At 47.5% G+C, this 17,330-nt stretch overlaps 1 protein-coding gene across 1 annotated transcript; it reads right to left on the reverse strand.

Moving 5' to 3' along the window:
* Positions 1-631: 631 nt before the first annotated feature.
* Positions 632-2,120, reverse strand: LOC123042115 (peroxidase 64-like). Its single transcript, XM_044464637.1, has one exon. It carries the CDS (start codon positions 1,932-1,934, stop codon positions 924-926), a length of 1,011 nt encoding a protein of 336 aa, XP_044320572.1. The 5' UTR covers positions 1,935-2,120; the 3' UTR covers positions 632-923.
* Between the last annotated feature and the right edge of the window lie 15,210 nt (positions 2,121-17,330).

Consider the following 17,330-nt stretch of genomic DNA (forward strand, 5'->3'; position numbering starts at 1 on the left):
TTGTCCCAAACTTGTCCCTCAAATGGATGTATCTAGCACTAACTTGATGCTAGATACATCCATTTAAGGGATAAGCTTTTTCGGACGGAGGGAGTATGTGCCTTGTGAATGCAGTTGCAAATGTGTGACTGAAACTGAGACAACAAAGTTTTGCCACAAGATTTTGCCATATCATAGAATGTAAGATTCAAACTGTGGCACACACTTGGCATGTACAATACTCTTGGATTTATTTCAGGCAGTCGCTTTTGAACGCGGTCGTGTTTCCCCTCCACTGTCATAACCATGGCCTTCCCTTGATTACCATAACATTGGCCTCTAAGGCAGAACATCATTAACATTCAAATAAAAACACTAAGTGCATTAGTTGTCAAAAAGTCACACCCCTAATATATCATCCATGTTGCAAAACTCTAGGAAAAAATTCACCGTGTTCGGCATGTTTACTCACCTCATAATTGAAGTCAATTGTTTCTCATGGCTAACACCAAGGGTACAACCTAGAATTATAGAGAAATATTTGGCATCTTTACGGTATTTGCAAGAGGATAAAAACTCATTCTGAATCTTATGGCCCAAATAGTTATGGTGACTACTAATCTGGATGTGGGTAATATGGTCTTGCACTTTATGATCAGAGTCTATTCACTGCTTTACGGAGGGAGTAGTTTACAATAGACCAACCATCCACCTCTCTTTTACTCTAAACTTTCTTGAGAAAAATATAAGCTTGTGAAAAATGTGTAGAAGTATTATTTGAAGGAAACAAGATATTCCCTTTTGTAGGCCCTTTTTCAACTAGAGTGTGTGTAGATTGCCGGCCACAGTTACAATACAGTTACTACGTACCGGAATTAATCAGAACGAGATACAGTTATGTAGCAGAGACAGAGGAGGGACGACGAGGGGATCCATTGCTTGCTTCAGTTGTGTCGCCGGCAGTTTGCTCGGACCTCGCCGGGCTGGTTGAGCGCGCTCATCCTCAGCATGGAGCTCACGAACGCCCTGAAGAAGGCGTCCTGCCGCGCCGCGTACAGCGCCACGAACCGCCGCGTCTTGGGGTGCGTCAGCAGCACCTCGTCGGAGGACAGCAGCCCGCGCCCGCTCTGCAGCATCCGGTAGTAGGCGTTGTCGAAGGTGGCGGACGTGGGGTCCATCCCCGACCCGGCGCCCCTGGCCGTGTTGTTGGCCGGGCACGCCCTGCGCAGCGCGGCCGCGAAGGACGGGTTCAGCGCCGGGTCCACGTCGGCGCCGGGCCGGAAGCCGTGGATGCGGCTCTGGAAGGAGGAGCAGTGCGCGAACCCCAGCGTGTGGCCGCCGGAGAGCACCACCAGGTCCTTGACCGACATCCCCAGCGCGTGGAACGCCTGCCTGAGCTGGTCGAAGCTGGCCCCGGGCCCCGGCAGCGCCGAGGTGGTGTCGCTGGCCAGCGACACCCGTCCGTCCCCGCGCCCCAGCAGCGGCGACCAGGACGGGCCGCCGGAGAGCGCGACGGCGTCCCTGGCGGCGAGCGCGAGGATGTCGGCGCAGGAGACGACGCCCGGGCACATGGCCTCCACGGCCTGCTTGGCGTTGTCGATGACGAAGAAGGCGTGCAGCGAGGCGTTGGGCGGACCGTCCTTCTCCGCCGTGTTGGTGGCCGTGGAGTCGATGAGGACGGAGGCGTCGCACCCCCGGACGAAGCAGTCGTGGAAATGCAGGCGGAGCAGGCCGGCCGGCACGGTGCGGTCCTTGGCCACGGCCTGCCTGACAGCCGCGGCCACGGCCGCCTCGGCCCTCGGGCAGCTCTGCCGGTAGTGGTCCAGGCTCAGGGCATCGCCGCCGCCGCCGCCCAGGCTCACTATAGCTAGCGCTAGAAGCACTGAGCCGAGCGGCGCCCGTGGCCAGGGCCAGGCCCAGGTGCGGCAGCGATCAGGATGCAGCTGCGGCGCCATTAAGTGTGCTGGCTAGTCTGAGCAGCTGCTGCTGCATGTGTCTGGCAGAGAGGGTGAGCTAGCTAGGAGGATATATCCGATCGCCGCCGCATGGTGGTGGCCTAATCAAACAATCGATGAACCAAATCTGTGAGTGCAACGCATGCATGTGATGTATGCCCAGCCAAGCTATCTATCTGGGCTGTGGTACTCCAAGTGGTATCTCGTATGTATACAAGAGAGGCTGGGTACAATGCTTGGGTACATCAGAATATCAGATAGGCCGGCAGTATGGACACAATGCGTGGGTACATAACAGTAGTCAAAGGCACAACCCTCTGTTGCAACAGCTACATTTACAACCACGCAAAAAAAAAAAAACAGCTACATTTACAGATCATTTTCATTCAAAGGTGAAATCTGAAGGATTTTTACATTTGTCACCACGACCGTGCTCACTATCGTTGTCAATTACCATTCTTACAATTGGGGGCTGGCTACAAATAAGTCGCCTGAAAATTGAATTGCGCAAAGTCGATTTTGTGGTTGTTGGATGAGGCTCCGTCATCTTATACCTCGAGTTAGTCCCTTCTCTTCTCCCTCCTCTATCCCTGCAGCACGCAACGTCCCTCCATTCCCTTAGCCCCCCGCCGCCCACCACCACCCTCCCACCACAACCACAACCACACACACAGTCGAACTTGTCATCGTCCAAGGCCTTCCCTCTAAGCGACGTTGACCTCCAGTTTCGACGTCGACTACATCCACACCTGTCAACCATCTAACTCGTCTCTGCCGGCTATGACTCGTTACTGGTCGAGGCCTTGCCGGCGCCAGCGGCAGCCCGGTGTTGCGCATCTTCCTTCTCCCCTGAATTGACTCTCCCAATTCTTAACAACTTACGTCTAGCTAGCTTTTCGTAAGATGTTTGAAACATACAATGTAACGATTACGTTCAGAACACAAACAAATCCGTCTAATAAGAGCATCTACAACCGGATATATCTCATCCAGCCCTCAAACATCCGTACACATGTCCGGGCGCATCCGTGGGCACTGACCGATCATCTTTCATTTGGCTGCTGCCACAGTTGTGTTGGGGATCGTAGCAGAAATTTAATTTTTTTTACGTATCACCAAGATCAATCTATGGAGTCATCTAGCAATGAGAGAGAGGAGTGCATCTACATAACCTTGTAGATCGCGAGCGGAAGCGTTCAAAAGAACGGGGTTGATGGAGTCGTACTCGTCGTGATCCAAATCACCGATGATCCTAGCGCCAAACGGACGGCACCTCCGCATTCAACACACGTACGGAGCGGTGACGTCTCCTCCTTCTTGATCCAGCAAGGAGGAAGGAGAGGTTGAGGAAGAGAATTCCAACAGCAGCACGACGTCGTGGTGGTGATGGAGCGGCAGTACTCCGGCAAGGCTTCGCCAAGCTCTTGATCGGAGGAGGAGAGGTGTTGGCGAGGGGAGGGGCTGCGCCTTGGATGTGGTGTGCAGCCCTCCCCTCGCCCCTCTATTTATAGGGGAAGGGGGAAGGGGGCCGGCCCCCTCTAGATGAGATCTAGAGGGGGGGCAGCCAAGGGGAGGGGGCTTGCCCCCCAAGCAAGGGGGGCGCCCCCTCTAGGGTTCCCCCCCAAACCCTAGGCGCATGGGGCCAAGGGGGGATGCGCCAAGCCCTCCAGGGGCTGGTTCCCTACCCACTACGGCACATGAGACCCTCCGAGAGAGGTGGCCCCTCCTGGTGGACCGCCGGAACCCGTCCGGTGGCCCCGGTACAATACCGATATGCCCCCGAACTTTTTCGGTGACCGTATGACAACTTCCCACATATAAATCTTCACCTCCGGACCATTCCGGAACTCCTCGTGGCGTCCGGGACCTCATCCGGGACTCCGAACAACATTCGGTAATCACTTACAAGTCTTCCTAATAACCCTAGTGTCACCGAACCTTAAGTGTGTAGACCCTACGGGTTCGGGAATCACGCAGACATGACCGAGACAGCTCTCCGGCCAATAACCAACAGCGGATCTGGATATCCACGTTGGTTCCCACATGTTCCATGATGATCTCATCGAATGAACCACGATGTCGAGGATTCAAGTAATCCCGTATACAATTCCCTTTGTCAATCGGTACGTTACTTGCCCGAGGTTCGATCATCGGTATCCCAATACCTCATTCAATCTCGTTACCGGCAAGTCACTTTACTCGTACCGTAATGCATGATCCCGTGACCAACCACTTGGTCACATTGAGCTCATTACGATGATGCATTACCGAGTGGGCCCAGAGATACCTCTCCGTCATACGAAGTGACAAATCCTAGTCTCGATCCGTGCTAACCCAACAGACACTTTCGAAGATACCTGTAGTATACCTTTATAGCCACCTAGTTACGTTGTGACGTTTGGTACACCCAAAGCACTCCTACGATATCCGGGAGTTACACGATCTCATGGTCTAAGGAAATGATACTTGACATTAGAAAATCTCTAGCAAACGAACTACACGATCTTGTGCTATGCTTAGGATTGGGTCTTGTCCATCACATCATTCTCCCAATGATGTGATCCCGTTATCAACGATATCCAATGTCCATGGTCAGGAAACCGTAACCATCCATTGATCAATGAGCTAGTCAACTAGAGGCTCACTAGGGACATGTTGTGGTCTATGTATTCACACATGTATTACGATTTCTGGATAACACAATTATAGCATGAACAATAGACAATTATCATGAACAAGGAAATATAATAATAACCATTTTATTATTGCCTTTAGGGCATATTTCCAACAGTCTCCCACTTGCACTACAGTCAATAATCTAGTTACATTGTGATGAATCGAACAACCATAGAGTTCTGGTGTTGATCATGTTTTGCTCGCGGAAGAGGTTTAGTCAACGGATCTGCGACATTCAGATCTGTATGCACTTTGCAAATATCTATGTCTCCATCTTGAACATTTTCACGAATGGAGTTGAAGCAACGCTTGATGTGTCTGGTCTTCTTGTGAAACCTGGGCTCCTTGGCAAGAGCAATGGCTCCAGTGTTGTCACAGAAGAGAGTCATCGGCCCCGACGCATTGGGAATAACTCCTAGGTTGGTAATGAACTCCTTCATCCAGATCGCTTCATGTGCTGCCTCCGAGGCTGCCATGTATTCCGCTTCACATGTAGATCCCACCACGACGCTTTGCTTGCAACTTCACCAGCTTACTGCTCCACCATTTAAAATATATACGTATCCGGTTTGTGACTTAGAGTCATCCAGATCTGTGTCGAAGCTAGCGTCGACGTAACCCTTTACGACGAGCTCTTCATCACCTCCATAAACGAGAAACATATCCTTAGTCCTTTTCAGGTACTGCAGGATATTCTTGACCGCTGTCCAGTGTTCCATGCCGGGATTACTTTGGTATCTTCCTATCAAACTTACGACAAGGTTTACATCAAGTCTGGTACACAGCATGGCATACATAATAGACCCTATGGCCGAGGCATAGGAGATGACACTCATCTTTTCTCTATCTTCTGTCGTGGTCGGGCATTGAGCCGAGCTCAATTTCACACCTTGCAACACAGGCAAGAACCCCTTCTTGGGCTGATCCATATTGAACTTCTTCAATATCTTATCAAGGTATGTGCTTTGTGAAAGACCTATGAGGCGTCTCGATCTATCTCTATAGATCTTGATGCCTAATATGTAAGCAGCTTCTCCAAGGTCCTTCATTGAAAAACACTTATTCACTTATTCAAGTAGGCCTTAATGATGTCCAAAAGTTCTATATCATTTCCCATCAAAAGTATGTCATCTACATATAATATGAGAAATGCTACAGAGCTCCCACTCACTTTCTTGTAAATGCAGGCTTCTCCATAAGTCTGCATAAACCCAAACGCTTTGATCATTTCATCAAAGTGAATGTTCCAACTCCGAGATGCTTGCACCAGCCCATAGATGGAGCGCTGGAGCTTGCATACCTTGTTAGCATTCTTAGGATCTACAAAACCTTCCGGCTGCATCATATACAATTCTTCCTTAAGGAAGCCGTTAAGGAATGCCGTTTTGACGTCCATTTGCCATATCTCATAATCGTAGAATGCGGCAATTGCTAACATGATTCAAACGGACTTCAGCTTCGCTACGGGTGAGAAGGTCTCATCGTAGTCAACCCCTTGAACTTGTCGATAACCCTTAGCGACAAGTCGAGCTTTATAGATGGTAACATTACCATCCGCGTCCGTCTTCTTCTTAAAGATCCATTTATTTTCTATCGCTCGCCGATCATCGGGCAAGTCTGTCAAAGTCCACACTTTGTTTTCATACATGGATCCTATCTCGGATTGGCTTCAAGCCATTTGTTGGAATCTGGGCCCGCCATCGCTTCTTCACAATTCGAAGGTTCACCGTTGTCTAACAACATGATTACCAAGACAGGGTTGCCATACCATTCTCGTGTGCAACGTGTCCTTGTGGACCTACGAAGTTCAGTAGCAACTTGATCCGAAGTACCTTGATCATCATCATTAACTTCCTCTCTAGTCGGTGCAGGCACCACAGGAACATCTTCCTGAGCTGCACTACTTTCCGGTTCAAGAGGTAGTACTTCATCGAGTTCTACTTTCCTCCCACTTATTTCTTTCGAGAGAAAATCTTTCTCCAGAAAGGACCCGTTCTTGGCAACAAAGATCTCGCCTTCTGATCTAAGGTAGAAGGTATACCCAATGGTTTCCTTAGGGTATCCTATGAAGACGCATTTTTTCGACTTGGGTTCGAGCTTTTCAGGTTGAAGTTTCTTGACATAAGCATCGCATCCCCAAACTTTTAGAAACGACAGCTTAGGTTTCTTCCCAAACCATAATTCATATGGTGCCGTCTCAACGGATTTAGACGGTGCCCTATTTAAAGTGAATGTAGCTGTCTCTAGAGCGTATCCCCAAAATGATAGCGGTAAATCGGTGAGAGACATCATAGATCGCACCATATCCAATAGAGTGCGATTACGATGTTCGGACACACCGTTACACTGAGGTGTTCCAGGCGGCGTGAGTTGTGAAACGATTCCACATTTCCTTAAGTGCATACCAAATTCATGACTTAAATATTCTCCCCCACGATCTGATCGTAAGAACTTTATCTTTCGGTCACGTTGATTCTCTACCTCATTCTGAAATTCCTTGAACTTTTCAAAGTTCTCAGACTTGTGTTTCATCAAGTAGACATACCCATATCTACTTAAGTCATCAGTGAGAGTGAGAACATAACGATAGCCTCCGCAAGCCTCAACGCTCATTGGACCGCACACATCAGTATGTATGATTTCCAATAAGTTGGTTGCTCGCTCCATTGTTCCGGAGAACGGAGTCTTGGTCATTTTGCCCATGAGGCATGGTTCGCATGTGTCAAATGATTCGTAATCAAGAGACTCCAAAAGTCCACTTGCATGGAGTTTCTTCATGCGTTTGACACCAATGTAACCAAGGCGGCAGTGCCACAAGTATGTGGGACTATCGTTATCAACCTTACATCTTTTGGTATCCACACTATGAATATGTGTAACATCACATTCGAGATTCATTAAGAATAAACCATTGACCAGTGGGGCATGACCATACAACATATCTCTCATATAAATAGAACAACCATTATTCTCGAATTTAAATGAGTAGCCATCTCGTATTAAACGAGATCCAGATACAATGTTCATGCTCAAAGCTGGCACTAAATAACAATTATTGAGGTTTAAAACTAATCCCGTAGGTAAATGTAGAGGTAGCGTGCCGACGGCGATCACATCGACCTTGGAACCATTCCCGACGCGCATCGTCACCTCGTCCTTCGCCAGTCTCCGCTTATTCCGCAACTCCTGTTTCGAGTTACAAATATGAGCAACCGCACCGGTATCAAATACCCAGGAGCTACTACGAGTACTGGTAAGGTACACATCAATTACATGTATATCACATATACCTTTGGTGTTGCCGGCCTTCTTGTCCGCTAAGTACTTGGGGCAGTTCGCTTCCAGTGTCCGCTTCCCTTGCAATAAAAGCACTCAGTCTCAGGTTTGGGTCCATGCTTTGGCTTCTTCCCGGCAACTGGCTTACCGGGCGCGGCAACTCCCTTGTCGTCCTTCTTGAAGTTCTTCTTACCCTTGCCTTTCTTGAAACTAGTGGTTTTATTGACCATCAACACTTGATGTTCCTTTTTGATCTCCACCTCCGCTGATTTCAGCATTGAAAATACCTCAGGAATGGTTTTCACCATCCCCTGCATATTGTAGTTCATCACAAAGCTCTTGTAGCTAGGTGGGAGCGACTGGAGGATTCTGTCAATGACCGCGTCATCCGGGAGATTAACTCCCAGCTGAGACAAGCGGTTGTGCAACCCAGACATTTTGAGTATGTGCTCGCTGACAGAACCATTCTCCTCCATCTTACAACTGTAGAACTTGTCGGAGACTTCATATCTCTCGACCCGGGCATGAGCTTGGAAAACCATTTTCAGCTCTTGGAACATATCATATGCTCCGTGCTGCTCAAAACGGTTTTGGAGCCCCGGTTCTAAGCTGTAAAGCATGCCGCACTGAACCAGGGAGTAATCATCACTACGCGACTGCCAGGCGTTCATAACGTCTTGAGTTGCTGGGAAAACGGGTGCTTCACCTAGCGGTGCATCTAGGACATATGCTTTCTTGGCAGCTATGAGGATGATCCTCAAGTTCCGGACCCAGTTCGTATAGTTGCTGTCATCGTCTTTCAGCTTGGTTTTCTCTACGAACGCGTTTAAGTTGAGGGCAACATTAGCGTGGGCCATTTGATCTACAAGACACATTGCAAAGATTTTAGACTAAGTTCATGATAATTAAGTTCATCTAATCAAATTTTATAATGAACTCCCACTTAGATAGACATCCCTCTAGTTATCTAAGTGATACATGATCCGAGTCAACTAGGCCGTGTCCGATCATCACGTGAGACGGACTAGTCATCATCGATGAACATCTTCATGTTGATCGTATCTTCTATACGACTCATGTTCGACCTTTCGGTCTCTTGTGTTCCGAGGCCATGTCTGTACATGCTAGGCTCATCAAGTCAACCTAAGTGTTTTGCATGTGTAAATCTGGCTTACACCCGTTGTATGTGAACGTTAGAATCTATCACACCCGATCATCACGTGGTGCTTTGAGACAACAAACTTTCGCAACGGTGCAGAGTTAGGGGGAACACTTTCTTGAAATTATTATGAGGGATCATCTTATTTATGCTACCGTCGTTCTAAGCAAATAAGATGTAAAACATGATAAACATCACATGCAATCAAATAGTGACATGATATGGCCAATATCATTTTGCTCCTTTTGATCTCCATCTTCGGGGCGCCATGACCATCATCGTCACCGGCATGACACCATGATCTCCATCATCATGATCTCCATCATCGTGTCTTCATGAAGTTGTCACGCCAACGATTACTTCTACTACTATGGCTAATGGTTTAGCAATAAAGTAAAGTAATTACATGGCGTTATTCAATGACACACAGTACAAAAAATAAAGACAACTCCTATGGCTCCTGCCGGTTGTCATAGTCATCGACATGCAAGTCATGATTCCTATTACAAGAACATGATCAATCTCATACATCACATATATATCATTCATCACATCCTTTTGGCCATATCACATCACAAGGCATATGCTGCAAAAACAAGTTAGACGTCCTCTAATTATTGTTCAATATTTTTTCGTGGCTGCTATAGGTTTCTAGCAAGAACGTTTTTTACCTACGCCAAAACCACAACGTGATATGCCAATTTCTATTTACCCTTCATAAGGACCCTTTTCATCAAATCTGATCCGAATAAAGTGGGAGAGACAGACACCCGCTAGCCACCTTATGCAACTAGTGCATGTCAGTCGGTGGAACCTGTCTCACGTAAACATACGTGTAAGGTCGGTCCGGGCCGCTTCATCCCACGATGCCGCCGAAACAAGATAATACTAGTAGTGGCAAGTAAATTGATAAAATCGACGCCCACAACAATCTTGTGTTCTACTCGTGCATAGAAAGTACGCATAGACCTAGCTCATGATGCGACTGTTGGGGATCGTAGCAGAAATTTAAAAAATTTCTACGTATCACCAAGATCAATCTATGGAGTCATCTAGCAACGAGAGAGAGGAGTGCATCTACATACCCTTGAAGATCGCGAGCGGAAGCGTTCAAGAGAACGGGGTTGATGGAGTCGTACTCGTCGTGATCCAAATCACCGATGATCCTAGCGCCGAACGGACGGCACCTCCGCGTTCAATACACGTACGGAGCGGTGACGTCTCCTCCTTCTTGATCCAGCAAGGGGGAAGGAGAGGTTGAGGAAGAGAACTCCAACAGCAGCACGACGGCGTGGTGATGATGGAGCGGCAGTACTCCGGCAGGGCTTCGCCAAGCTCTTGATCGAAGGAGGACAGGTGTTGGGGAGGGGAGGGGCTGCGCCTTGGATGTGGTGTGCAGCCCTCCCCTCGCCCCTCTATTTATAGGTGAAGGGGGAAGGGGGCCGGCCCCCTCTAGGGGGCTTGCCCCCCCCCTCCCAAGCAAGGGGGCGCCCCTCGAGGGTTCCCTCCCAAACCCTAGGCGCATGGGCCCAAGGGGGGGATGCACCAAGCCCTCTAGGGGCTGGTTCCCTGCCCACTACGGCCCATGAGGCCCTCCGAGAGAGGTGGCCCCTCCTGGTGGACCCTTGGAACCCCTCCGGTGGCCCCGGTACAATACCGATATGCCCCCGAACTTTTCCGGTGACCGTATGACAATTTCCCACATATAAATATTCACCTCCGGACCATTCCGGAACTCCTCGTGACGTCCGGGATCTCATCCGGGACTCCGAACAACATTCGGTAATCACTTACAAGTCTTCCTAATAACCCTAGTGTCACCGAACCTTAAGTGTGTAGACCCTACGGGTTCGGGAATCACGCAGACATGACCGAGACAGCTCTCCGGCCAATAACCAACAGCGGATCTGGATACCCACGTTGGTTCCCACATGTTCCATGATGATCTCATCGAATGAACCACGATGTCGAGGATTCAAGTAATCCCGTATACAATTCCCTTTGTCAATCGGTACGTTACTTGCCCGAGGTTCGATCATCGGTATCCCAATACCTCATTCAATCTCGTTACCGGCAAGTCACTTTACTCGTACCGTAATGCATGATCCCATGACCAACCACTTGGTCACATTGAGCTCATTATGATGATGCATTACTGAGTGGGCCCAGAGATACCTCTCCGTCATACGGAGTGACAAATCCCAGTCTCGATCCGTGCCAACCCAACAGACACTTTCGGAGATACCTGTAGTATACCTTTATAGCCACCCAGTTACGTTGTGACGTTTGGTACACCCAAAGAACTCCTACGATATCCGGGAGTTACACGATCTCATGGTCTAAGGAAATGATACTTGACATTAGAAAAGCTCTAGCAAACGAACTACACGATCTTGTGTTATGCTTAGGATTGGGTCTTGTCCATCACATCATTCTCCCAATGATGTGATCCCGTTATCAACGACATCCAATGTCCATGGTCAGGAAACTGTAACCATCCATTGATCAACGAGCTAGTCAACTAGAGGCTCACTAGGGACATGTTGTGGTCTATGTATTCACACATGTATTACAATTTCCGGATAACACAATTATAGCATGAACAATAGACAATAATCATGAACAAGGAAATATAATAATAACCATTTTATTATTGCCTCTAGGGCATATTTCCAACAAGTTGTCTTCCTTATATTTGAACCCTCAAATTCATGTAACTCATGCAACGTGAACTAGCAAGTACGTAGATGAACACGCTTAGCTGACATAATTTCGCATACTAACTTAGCGGACATGGTCAGCTGACACAAAATGGTCAAGTTCATCACCGGACATTGCAAATACATATTAAAAACTAAAATAACATAGATAAAACAGGTGAATAAGGGCAGAGGAAATCACCATTTCCTCACCGTCCCCCTCCCCTTGCGATTGCTGGTGCGGCTATACCCCTCCGTGTAGGTCTTCGTGGTTGAAGTGGCGTCATCGTCGAAGTTGGATCCGTCGGAGGTGTGGAAGAGGTCAAACTCATCGTTAGAGAAGATGATGCCAGTCATCCTACGGGCAGCTAGCATGTTCCTGCGCCTTGGCCATCCGGGGCGCCTTCTCCTTGGCAACCACTTCCGTCGTAGCCTCGCGCTCCGACTGCTCGATGGTGACCTGAAGCGCTTTCGCGTTCTTGCGGCGGAGCCGGCGTGCGTCGGTCTTTGCCATCATGACGGAGCGCCGGAGGACCGTCGTGAAGAGCTCGTCCTCTGGATCCACTGGCGCACACACACAGTCCAGGCTCGCAGCCAGCGCCTCCCCTCCCGCTGCCCTCTCCTTGCCCGCTGCCGCTCTCGACATGTTGCTCGTGCCTTGGATTCGGGCGTCCTCTTCTGGCGCCAGGGCTGGCCCGGGCACGAGGACCTAGCGGCGCCCGGTACGCCATTCGGAACAGGTTGAGCGAGCGAAGAGGGGTGCGGTAGGCGAAGTACGTGGATATGGACGAAGTAGGCGCGGCTGCGTAAAAGACGGTTTTGGGCTAGGTTTGAGGAGTGTCGGTCAGCCCAAATTCTACGAGCCGGAACTAGAAGTGCGATTTTATTTTGACCGATGTGTAACAGGGTGTTCGGACGTATATGGGCGATCTGGGAGCCCGGCTGCATATGCTCCATCCACAGGCACAAATCCTATCTTGGGAGCATGAAGAATAACCTAGCCTGCCCTTTTTGTCCCAGCCCAGTGGGTGTCCACCTGGCTCATACCGTCATACGTACGTAGTATACCACCACTACCACCAGCTAGGCTACAAAGAGCAAAGGGTATAGATGTTTCGCGCGAGACACCGAACTACACTTCGCACATGGGGCTCGTCCCAACTTGAAGGCGGTTTCGTCGTGTCGTTTTCTCGCATGCGTGCACGGGCCGCGCCACGTACGAACAATCACGTCAGCTTTCAGTCCCGAGAGAAGGCTGGCGGGAGGGAGGACGCTTCGCTCAGTTCCATGCTAAAATTCGCATTGTATTCGCGCGCTTTCCGACGCCTACACATCTGTCCCTCACGGACGGGAGAACTCACACATGTGAGCCTGCTGCCCTGCTGCGTGCCGTGCCGGCTGCGAGTGTATGTATCTAGCGGCCAGAAGGAATGGACAGATCTGGCTATGGAGATGCCTGACACGACACCTAACCACCGTGCATGCGTGCAGTGCAGGCACAAAGCTTGCATGCATGCTCTTTCTCAATAAAAAAAAAGCTTGCATGCATGCATGCATGCAGCCAGCGATGCGTGAAGCCACGGCCCGGCACCAGCGGGAAAGACGCGTGCATGTTACTCTCCGGTGTCTTCTTCTACTTCCATCAGTGGCTCGGTGCAGTGCGCGCGGTTGGTGGCGCTGGCGCTGGACCAGAGACGAGACGGCCGGAGGCCATGCGCGCGGATCGCTATCCATGGCAGCGTGCCTAGCTTTCCCATGATTAACCACTAACTTTTCTCCACCCATCCTGCACCCAAACAAGATCTTGCCACACCTCACACGCAAGTCGGCAGATGATTAATACGTAGTAACAAAGTTTATTCTCCATTAACCGGCCGGTCTCCTTGAAATGGTAAGTGATGGGATCCAGTCGATCCATCCTTGGCTCCATGTCGTCCCCAGCGGCGAAAGCCCCGTGCTCCACGTCGGGGGCGTCACGAGCCGCCCAGCGCGAGTGCAAGCGCCCATGAGTAAAGATGGTATTTCCAACGGCCGGCATCATCGAAGTAGAGAACTCATTATCGGCGTCCTCTCTGGATCTTGCAGGGTCGACATGGCGGCATCACCTTTTTCTTCAAGAAAAATACAGATATACTATTACAATAAATACAAAGCACGTCAAACGTAACAAAAATTACCTCGAGATCTCTAGACCATCCAATGACCACTACCGTCGCCAGAAAAAGGCGCCGACGCGTCTTTCTCACCGCTTCACTACCTGAGTTGGCTTGATCTTGTTGATGAAATTCGAAAGTTTTCGTGCACATGCTTCTAAGGACCGCCACCCTGGAGTCGCAGTCGTCGTCGTTGAACTCTTGAACTGCTCATGAGTTTCGCCATTCGATACATAATCCATCAATATGCATGCTTTGACTCCACAACACTTAATATGGTGCGGTAAGGGCATCTCTAATGGCGTCTCCCAAATGGGACTCAATATCCGTCCGCGGACGTGGACACAGGAGCCGGCTATCCAACCTTGTCCATCAATCGTCCGCCCTTGTCTGCACCTGTTCTCAGCTTTGCATAAGTTAGCAAGATTCAAAATAACTATAGATGAGCATAATTTAAATATTCAAGCGCAACACTAGTTCGAAACTAAATATTAGAAATCCAACACATTAAGTTTACAAATAAAACAGTCAAACTTGAATTTTATTTTCTAGTTGTCGCCTTTACGCGTCCACATATGTTCAATTAGATCATTATTGAACTGCTCATGAGTTCCTTGATGTCGAATATGTTGATGCATTTGGATAAACTCATCAAACATGACCAAACTCTAAGCTGGAAATTGCAAAGGATAACTAATGTTCTTAAATTATAGACCTCTGACGGCTCCTTCATCCCCATCCTCTACAATTATGTTGTGCATGATCACAAAAGCTGACATCACCTTCACAGGGTCTCTGGATCCCATATATTTTCCATGTCCTCGAACAAGTGCAAAACATGCTTGGAACACTTCAAATGGCCTAACCACATCCTTTTTAGCTCCTTATCTTTTGGTAAAGTGAGAATTTTTTCTGATCAACTGGCTAAGAGATGGTCTTGACGAAGGTCGTCAACGGAGGATTGATACCATCAACCAGATAGTAGTCCTTCTTTGTAGACATGACCGTTGATGGTATAGTTGCACGGAGGAGCTTGTGAGACCCGGCCATGCCAAAGAAAGCGTGTGAAATCCATATATAGGTCGTGTGATGAAACTGCTTCAAAAATGACGGTGGGCTTCTTAAGATTACCCTTGCACTTGTAGAGCATATGGGTAGTTCTTCCATCTTCAGCGCATGCAATCAAGTGATCCGAGCGTACCTAGCAACCCTCTTACTTCCGAGAGTGCCATGAGACTTTTGGTGTCTGCGACAGTTGCTTCTCTCAAGTACAGTTGTCCAAACACCTTGATCACTGGAGTAGCAAACAAAACCATGGCAACTCCATATGTGCTTTCAGACATCCGGAGGTACTCCTCTCACAAATTTGTGGTCATGCCATAGGAAAAGCATCTGAAAACCATTGTAGAGGCGATAAAAAAAATCCGCATCCGGAAGTACTGGCAAAAAAATGTCTGTTAATAAGGCATCGGGGGCAAAGTAGTCGTCCATCAGCGTCAATTGCTCTCGTGCCTTCTTTCGATTCAACATTCGATGTCCCTTGATCGATCCATTGAAATTCAAGACATGCTCCTCTGCGCTCCACGTCTGCAAGGACCTCCTGCATCATCATCATTTCATCCTCCTCATTTGACGAGAACGAGTCCACGAAGTTGTTGTAGAAGTACTTGTCATCTGAATCCATCATTTTTGCTTCAAAGCAAGGAAAAAAATCGACAGATTGGCTAAGACATATGGATAATCACTTGTCGTGCGTCGTGTCCACCGTGGACGGCAGCTGCATGGGTGAAGGGTACCTAGGCGACGAATGGACATGGGGGAGGGATGGCGGCGTAGACAAAGCTGGAAACACATGCCTTTAACATGTTGTAATATTTAAGAAAATGCTTATACAATGTAAAAACAATGTTCATGTAATCAAACAAATGTTTCACACCATTCAAAAAACTTGAACGTGCATTTTAAAAAAGTGCAATGAACATTTGAAAAAAAAATGTTTTTAACATGTAATAAATGAATGTTCATCATGTATTTGAAAAATGTTCAGTGTGTACCAAAAAATGTTCTGGGTGTATAAGAAATAGTACAATATTGTATTAATAAGAGTAGACATGTATTTAAAAAAAGGAACAAAAGAAAGAAGAGAAAACTAAATAAAACCAAACAAACAATGAAGACTATTAAGAAAAATAGAAACGAATATAAATAAAATCACATGAAACCTTCCCAAAACTAACAAATATCAGTGAAAGGTTTAACATTACTGGGTCGGCCCATCCTACCGCTCTCTTGAGTCTCTGTCTCTCAAAGAGCGATATATAGCCCTTGCGCGTCGCACCATAGCGACTTGTCACATTGGCGTTTATGGCGTCCGTGGTTGACCTCGACAAATCCCATTTGCCACCACTTAGCGGCAAACAGATGAGCTTTCGTCGAAAGCGAGCCATCTGCCGCGTCCATTTGGGCCAGCCCGCGGCTTCGATGTTGTTTTCTTCGTTTAGGGATCCTGGTTTCAGGAATCTTTTTGAAGGTCCCTGGCCGGTTTTGGGAACCTTTTAGAAGGTTCCTGAACCATTTTTTCATTGCTTATTGTTTACGTTTTTTGTTTTTCTTTTGTGATTTTTTTGTTTTCCGTTTGCTTTACCTGTTTATTTTTTACTCACATTATCTTTTGCTTTTTGCTAGTTTTTGCTTCCATTTTTCCTTTTTGCATTATCCAGTTTATATTTTTTGTTTGCGCAATATATGGTGAACATTTTTTCAATATACATAAAATTTTTCAATACACATTCAACTTTTAAAAAAAATACTGTTAACATATTTTTAATGCACACTCAATAGTTTTTTCTAATATACAATGAACATTCGTTAATATACATGACATTTTTTCAATATAGGATGAACTTTTTTAATGAACATTAAACTTTTTTAATATCCATTGAGCTTTCCTGTAACAAATACTAAGCTTTTGTTATTATACAATGAACTTTTTTATAAAATATGTATTGAAACTTTTTCCAAATATTTTTTCCTATTGTAATAGGGTTTTTAAATATCCAGATCCAAAACAACAACCGTTTTTTTGGGTGAAAACCCGACTAAAAAATCAAAGTAGAAAAATATAAAATACACTGCAGGCGGAATGGGTGGGCTCATTTCTTCCTGCTACATTGAAGCCTCCCCTAGTTGACACACATGGGCAAAGCACGAGGGTTTGTTTAAGGGTTGCAGTCTGAGCCATCGCCGCCGCCGAGAATTTGGGGTCCCCTCAGCTCCGGGTGCCATCTTGGCGTTTTGAGGTGAAGGGACCTTGCATCTTGAAGAGTTCTACGTTCTTCGTCATTATCTAATGATCATCGTATTTTGTGAGAATAAATTTACTCTCATTCTTTTGTGGAGTTACTTTGTAATTCTTTGTCATAGGAGTTACTTC

Source organism: Triticum aestivum, chromosome 2B, assembly GCF_018294505.1.
Source record: "Triticum aestivum cultivar Chinese Spring chromosome 2B, IWGSC CS RefSeq v2.1, whole genome shotgun sequence".
In the NCBI taxonomy this organism is placed as follows: domain Eukaryota; kingdom Viridiplantae; phylum Streptophyta; class Magnoliopsida; order Poales; family Poaceae; genus Triticum; species Triticum aestivum.

What these genes read in the sequence shown, in the direction of transcription:
- LOC123042115 (XM_044464637.1), bottom strand. Translation starts at nt 1,934, where the DNA reads ATGGCGCCGCAGCTGCATCCTGATCGCTGCCGCACCTGGGCCTGGCCC.